This window comes from Salvelinus alpinus, chromosome 13, assembly GCF_045679555.1.
Source record: "Salvelinus alpinus chromosome 13, SLU_Salpinus.1, whole genome shotgun sequence".
Taxonomy (NCBI): domain Eukaryota; kingdom Metazoa; phylum Chordata; class Actinopteri; order Salmoniformes; family Salmonidae; genus Salvelinus; species Salvelinus alpinus.
Genome location: NC_092098.1, coordinates 49,512,449 through 49,520,420, shown reverse-complemented (window position 1 = coordinate 49,520,420; position 7,972 = coordinate 49,512,449). Strand labels below are relative to the sequence as shown.

At 44.4% G+C, this 7,972-nt stretch overlaps 1 protein-coding gene across 2 annotated transcripts; it reads right to left on the bottom strand.

The window, feature by feature from the left end:
• On the bottom strand, positions 1 to 5,453 carry LOC139537854 (thymosin beta-11-like). Of its 2 annotated transcripts, none has more exons than XM_071339703.1 (3): positions 5,320 to 5,453; positions 1,557 to 1,681; positions 1 to 379 (listed from the first exon to the last, which is right to left on the bottom strand). In XM_071339703.1, exons 2-3 carry the CDS (start codon positions 1,654 to 1,656, stop codon positions 342 to 344), a joined length of 138 nt encoding a protein of 45 aa, XP_071195804.1. In that variant the 5' UTR covers positions 1,657 to 1,681; positions 5,320 to 5,453; the 3' UTR covers positions 1 to 341. The 2 variants fall into 2 exon arrangements, with proteins under 2 accessions (XP_071195804.1, XP_071195805.1); XM_071339704.1 differs by having other exon boundaries at positions 1,557 to 1,661; positions 5,320 to 5,427.
• Positions 5,454 to 7,972: the final 2,519 nt, after the last annotated feature.

Genomic DNA, 7,972 nt, shown 5'->3' with positions numbered 1-7,972 from the left:
TTTTTTCTTCTCGATGTCATCTTTATTACTCGGACTGAGGCGGTGTTTACACTGGCAGCAACACAGATATTTTTCAGAGCAGATCTGATTGGTGAAAATAAGATTTGAATTGGGCTGCCTGTGTAAACGTAGCCAGAGAGACATACAAAACAAATTGAGCCATAAGTGTTTGAAAACCTCCTGCTACTCTGACTGTAACAGCCAATCCTAATACCCCTTTAGTATTTTTTTTATTTTGTTCAGCACCAGTGTGATAAGTCTAGGTCTCGTTGTAGTGGTGGTTCTTGGCAGACAAGTCAGATAATCAAATTAAAGTAGCTTGTCTGAAACTCTTCCTCTGGTCAATGCGATGGCTCTCGCTTCCTCTCTTCATCGATTGCTACAACAGAGAAACAAAGCAAATGTTGAACCCTTTGCAATGAAGACAGCCATCTCTGATATTCATGAATAATAAAAATTACATTTACATTATTGAATGATACGGATGATACAATGAACTTCTCTCAAGTTTTTTTGAAATCTGACACAGCGGTTGCATTAAGGAGAGGTATATCTATAATTCCATGTGTATAACTTGTATTATCATCTATATTTATGATGAGTATTTCTGTTGAAACGATATGGCTATGCAAAGTCACTTGATGTTTTTGCAACTAGGAATCTAGTCGCCTCAATGTAAACGCAGATTTTTTTATATAAATATGAATTTAATCAAACAAAACATACATGTATTGTGTAACATGAAGTCCTGTGAGTGTCATCTGATGAAAATAATAGTAGGTTAGTGATTCATTTTATTTCTATTCTGGTTTTTGTGAAGCTATCTTTAGCTGGAAAAAATGGCTGTGATTATTGTGGTTTTGTGGTGACCTAACATAATCGTTTGTAGTGCTTTCGCTGAAAAGCCTATTTGAAATCGGACACTTTGGTGGGATTAACAACAAGATTACCTTTAAAATGATATAAGACACATGAATTTCTGAGGAATTTTAATTATGAGATTTCTGGTTTTTGAATTTGGCGCCCTGCACTTCGACTGGCTGTTGTCATATCGGTCCCGATAACGGGACTGCAGCCATAAGAATTATTAAGGCAAAATGGTTGAGTGAGATGGCTGAGACACCCTGACTCAGAAGGTCACGTTCACAGATTGCAGCTCTTGAGTTGAAGCACAAATGTTGACTCATCACCACTGTCACCATGTAAAAATTGATGTAAATTAGGAGACCATCTCCCCCTGTTTGGGACAGGGTACAGTACAAGGTGTCTTTTACAAGGAATCTGTGGTTAACGATTTTGGTTATTCTGTTACATATTTGCATTTCCGTTGTCAATCAACCTATTATATAGAATACCCTCACCCCTGAACACACACACAGTTGCCCTTACATGGATGGGAGATAATGTCCCATTTTTTGGTTGTTGCCTGGTCATTTTGCTAGGGAGAGATGCCAGTATGAAGAGTGATCCGTCTAGCAGCCAATGGCACGCCTCACAGGGCTGAGCCCTGGCTCAAGTACATTCATCACACCGCTAGATTAACACGATTCACTCACTTTCTTTGGTTGGCAATGGGTTCTTCACTCTGGTCTCCGTCTTCTTCAGCTTAGTCTTGTCAAAGCTGGAGATTTCCCTCATGTTGGGTTTGTCAGACATGATGGCTGTAAGTGGAGAAAGAGAGCTGTAAATAAGACAGTAGTTAGTATCAATATGTTACTATCAGAATGGCTATGAGTATGGACACGCCTTAGATTGGAACATGACTCATGTCCTCTGAGTTTTAAGATTGCTACCGCTGTCTGTATGTGTATGTAGGTGGGTTGTGAGGGGCAGCTGGTTCTAAGAGGTTCATGGATGGGTGTTGGTCTCTCTGCCTAGCTAAATGATCCCTCATGTCTGCTCCTCAGATCCTCTATGTACTATTGGGCTTGGTCTTTGTTCTCCCCTTTACCATCCTTCTCTCTCTATCACCCCCTTCTACCCCTCCTTCATTCTGTCTATCCCCCTTCTACCATCCTTCATTCTGTCTATCCCCCCTTCTACCCCTCCTTCATTCTGTCTATCCCCCTTTACCCCTCCTCCATTCTGTCTATCCCCCTTCTACCATCCTTCATTCTGTCTATCCCCCCTTCTACCCCTCCTCCATTCTGTCTATCCCCCCTTCTACCATCCTTCATTCTGTCTATCCCCCTTCTACCCCTCCTCCATTCTGTCTATCCCCCCTTCTACACCTCCTCCATTCTGTCTATCCCCCTTCTACCCCTCCTTCATTCTGTCTATCCCCCTTCTACCATCCTTCATTCTGTCTATCCCCCTTCTACCCCTCCTTCATTCTGTCTATCCCCCTTCTACCATCCTTCATTCTGTCTATCCCCCCCTTCTACCCCTCCTCCATTCTGTCTATCCCCCTTCTACCCCTCCTTCATTCTGTCTATCCCCCTTCTACCCCTCCTTCATTCTGTCTATTCTGTCTATTCATTCTGTCTATTCTGTCCGCTACAAGACCATGGTGCTTGCCTACGGAGCTGTGAGGGGAACGGCACCTCCGTACCTTCAGGCTCTGATCAGGCCCTACACCCAAACAAGGGCACTGCGTTCATCCACCTCTAGCCTGCTCGCCTCCCTACCTCTGAGGAAGTACAGTTCCCGCACAGCCCAGTCAAAACTGTTCGCTGCTCTGGCACCCCAATGGTGGAACAAACTCCCTCACGACGCCAGGTCAGCGGAGTCAATCACCACCTTCCGGAGACACCTGAAACCCCACCTCTTTAAGGAATACCTAGGATAGGATAAAGTAATCCCTCTAACCCCCCCCCCCCCCTTAAAAGAGTTAGATGCACTATTGTAAAGTGGTTGTTCCACTGGATATCATAAGGTGAATGCACCAATTTGTAAGTCGCTCTGGATAAGAGCGTCTGCTAAATGACTTAAATGTAAATGTATCCCCCCTTCTACCCCTCCTTCATTCTGTCTATCCCCCTTCTACCCCTCCTTCATTCTGTCTATCCCCTTTCTACCCCTCCTTCATTCTGTCTATCCCCCCTTCTACCCATCCTTCATTCTGTCTATCCCCCTTCTACCCCTCCTTCATTCTGTCTATCCCCCCTTCTACCCCTCCTCCATTCTGTCTATCCCCCCTTCTACCCCTCCTCCATTCTGTCTATCCCCCCTTCTACCATCCTTCATTCTGTCTATCCCCCTTCTACCCCTCCTTCATTCTGTCTATCCCCCTTCTACCCCTCCTTCATTCTGTCTATCCCCCCTTCTACCCATCCTTCATTCTGTCTATCCCCCCTTCTACCCCTCCTCCATTCTGTCTATCCCCCCTTCTACCATCCTTCATTCTGTCTATCCCCCTTCTACCCCTCCTCCATTCTGTCTATCCCCTCTTCTACCATCCTTCATTCTGTCTATCCCCCCTTCTACCATCCTTCATTCTGTCTATCCCCCTTCTACCCCTCCTTCATTCTGTCTATCCCCCTTCTACCCCTCCTTCATTCTGTCTATCCCCCCTTCTACCATCCTTCATTCTGTCTATCCCCCTTCTACCCCTCCTTCATTCTGTCTATCCCCCTTCTACCCCTCCTCCATTCTGTCTATCCCCCTTCTACCCCTCCTCCATTCTGTCTATCCCCCTTCTACCCCTCCTTCATTCTGTCTATCCCCCCTTCTACCCATCCTTCATTCTGTCTATCCCCCCTTCTACCCCTCCTCCATTCTGTCTATCCCCCTTCTACCATCCTTCATTCTGTCTATCCCCCTTCTACCCCTCCTCCATTCTGTCTATCCCCCTTCTACCCCTCCTTCATTCTGTCTATCCCCCCTTCTACCCATCCTTCATTCTGTCTATCCCCCCTTCTACCCCTCCTCCATTCTGTCTATCCCCCCTTCTACCATCCTTCATTCTGTCTATCCCCCCTTCTACCCCTCCTCCATTCTGTCTATCCCCCCTTCTACCATCCTTCATTCTGTCTATCCCCCTTCTACCCCTCCTTCATTCTGTCTATCCCCCCTTCTACCCATCCTTCATTCTGTCTATCCCCCCTTCTACCCCTCCTCCATTCTGTCTATCCCCCCTTCTACCATCCTTCATTCTGTCTATCCCCCTTCTACCCCTCCTCCATTCTGTCTATCCCCCCTTCTACCCCTCCTTCATTCTGTCTATCCCCCTTCTACCCCTCCTTCATTCTGTCTATCCCCCCTTCTACCATCCTTCATTCTGTCTATCCCCCTTCTACCCCTCCTTCATTCTGTCTATCCCCCTTCTACCCCTCCTCCATTCTGTCTATCCCCCTTCTACCCCTCCTCCATTCTGTCTATCCCCCCCTTCTACCCCTCCTCCATTCTGTCTATCCCCCTTCTACCCCTCCTCCATTCTGTCTATCCCCCTTCTACCCATCCTTCATTCTGTCTATCCCCCTTCTACCCCTCCTTCATTCTGTCTATCCCCCTTCTACCCCTCCTTCATTCTGTCTATCCCCCTTCTACCCCTCCTTCATTCTGTCTATCCCCCTTCTACCCCTCCTTCATTCTGTCTATCCCCCCTTCTACCATCCTTCATTCTGTCTATCCCCCCTTCTACCATCCTTCATTCTGTCTATCCCCCCTTCTACCCCTCCTTCATTCTGTCTATCCCCCTTCTACCTCTCCTTCATTCTGTCTATCCCCCCTTCTACCCCTCCTCCATTCTGTCTATCCCCCTTCTACCCCTCCTTCATTCTCTCTATTTGCCCCTTCTACCCCTCCTTCATTCTGTCTATCCCCCCTTCTACCCCTCCTTCATTCTGTCTATCCCCCCCTTCTACCCATCCTCCATTCTGTCTATCCCCTCTTCTACCCCTCCTTCATTCTCTCTATTTGCCCCTTCTACCACTCGCTGTGAATCCAGCCCTTCCTTTCTCCTCCTAGAGGTATCATGTTAGATGTAATCAATCACCACCCAGGGAGAGAAAGTGTCTCGTTATATTCCATTCTATTAGTAATATCCCCTCCTAAAATGTCCTCACTCTTTTGGGGTAACGCTGTCTAACAGCCAGCCTGCTGTGGTACTACAAGTAACTGGCTTTATCGTCCAAGTAAATGGGTGGCATATGGACCGTGATAGATAATACTGACACAGATTGTGCGCTCAACCAGTTTGTTAACGACGTCGGTTTCCCTGAAGACCACCCCACTGGGGGGTGAATGACGGCATTCAGTGATATCATATCACTGATATCAGGCTCATGGGCTAACTTTCCACATAAGCTAATAGACGTAGTATATGTAATATGATATACATTTAATATATGTACAGATGTAATGGAGAGTATGTCTTACCTTAGAGCAGGGTGTGCTGGTTCCAGAAGCTGCACGTGCCAGTGTCTATGTCTCTCTATTAGCGAGTCCAGAGCTGCGTCTGATATTGCATGTGTGTTTCAGAAGGGTGTGGGCAAGAGGAAGGGAGGTGGCTATTGATCTGCCCATCTCATCCTCCTCCATACATCCTGACACAACATGAAATATTCATGCCACGTAGTAGGAGGGGCAGCAGCACCAGTTCCCAGAGTAACACTGCTGATTCCACACTGATAGGAAAAACAGTCTGAAATTATTGACACCCTTGATAAAGATAATGACTATAAAATCAATTATTCAAATACTGGGGAAATTATATTATTTTATAGTAATAACTGCTCAGAGAAATGGATTTTGTCTAACAATAATTGTTTTTCTCAAAAAAGGTAGGGGTCAACATTATTGACACCTCTAAAGATTCTTATAAGTGAAGTAGTCAAAAGTTTAGTATTTCATCCCCATATTCCTAGCATACAATGACTACATCAAGCTTGTGACTCTACAAACTTGTTGGGTGCATTTGCAGTTTATTTTTTGTTTTTGTTTGATATTATTTTGTGGCCAGTAAAAACGAGTGGTTATTAAATACTATATGGTGTCATTTCAGATGATCCTGAATGAACCGTGAATAATGATGAGTGAGAAAGTTACAGAGGGTCAAAGGTCATACGTGCTTCTACACCTGCATTGCTTGCTGTTTGGGGTTTTAGGCTGGGTTTCTGTACAGCACTTCGAGATATTAGCTGATGTACGAAGGGCTATATAAAATAAACTTGATTTGATTTGATTTGATACCTCCAAGACATGTTAACGTCCCCTGTTATTGGTAATGGTGAGATGTTAGCATGTCTCGAGGGTGGAATCTTTAGCCCTCTGTAACTTTCTCACTCATCATTATTCACGATTCATTCACAATTATCTGTAATCATGGTAGCCTCCACATTCATGTAAAAGTGTTTAGAAATATATTATATTCTTATTTATAATAAAAGTGACACCAAAATGTCACAATACATTATTTACCATTCATTTTTATTGCCCCAAAATAATCTCAAACACAACCAAAACAAACTGCAAATGCATCCAACAAGTTTGTAGAGTCACAAGCTTGATGTAGTCACTGTATGCTAGGAATATGGGACCAAGTACTATCTTTGAACTACTTTATTTATAAGAATATTTAATGGTGTCAAATTTGACCCTTACCTTTAAAACAAATTTAAAAAATAATACTTGGTTAAACAAAATCATATTCTCTAAGCAAATGTATTATTATAAAATAATATAATTTCCCAATTGTTTTTACTTACAATATAGCTCAGTATTTGAATGTATTTATTTGATACATTATTTCTCATCTTTATAAAGGGTGTCAATCACTTCAGACCCCGCTGTATATTAAGCTGCATTATGACGAGGTGAAGAGAGGCAATTATGTAATGGATGAAAATCAGGATTTTGAATAGCCGTAGGAAGATTATGCAGATGAGTCAATGCCGATATGAAGTAGCAACAGGGTTTCTTCAAAGGGGGGGGGGGGGGGGGGGGCGTGTAGCCTGCCCAGAGCGATAAAGATGAACTAGTTATGCCTGTTGAATTGCAGAGAGGCACTCGGACACTCCCCACCTGTTTATCTCCACCATTGCCATATGGTGTCCTTTCATCCAATCACTCCATTGGATACTCCACCTTTCCCCTCAGACTGAACACAACCCTGGGGGTAGATTTCACAGACGTTTAGTCATAAGATCCATATACTGTGATAAATTCAGAAGACATATTCACAAACTGAGACAATGTAGACTCAGCGAGAGCTGAGATAGACAAATATCAATGTTCAAGGAAATATTCTCGACGTTCCTAGCCGACTGTATATGGCTGCTCAAGACAATAGAGGGGCCTACACTCTGCAGCCTCTGTGCTTCACACATGGTGAGGGGCTCTGCCCATTGGACGCATGGTGATGATTCTTTGACTGCCAGCTGCATCCTTAGCCTGGGTGCCAGTCTGATTCCGCTCACTGGACAACTCCATATGGAACTGTCATGTGTGATAATGATAGTGGAGTTGGCAAAAACACAATCTGATCTGGAACCAGGCTATAGGAGGAGACAACAGATCTGGGACCAGGCTACTGCTGTTGTCTTCTTCTATAGCCTGGTCCCAGATCTGTTGTCTTCTTCTATAGCCTGGTCCCAGATCTGTTGTCTCCTTCTATAGCCTGGTCCCAGATCTGTTGTCTCCTCCTATAGCCTGGTCCCAGATCTGTTGTCTCCTCCTATAGCCTGGTCCCAGATCTGTTGTCTCCTTCTATAGCCTGGTCCCAGATCTGTTGACAGGGTCCAGGGTGCCTCTGTTAATCTGGGGTGGGGCAGGCTGGGTTGAGACACATCCAATCCCTGCTTTGAGGTGGTCGATGGCCATATGACAGAAACCGCTCAGTATCAATACAGTATTTAACAATAGTATGCATACATTAGATGCCGGCAAACTCTTGAATGGTCCACAAAATGCGTGGATAAATGTTCCCACCATTTTGAAGGTTACGTTACTTACATGACTTTTTGAATTGGACAGTTAGACCTGTAGTCAATATGAATATTCAAATATAATCTGAAGAAAGAGACATTTTTAA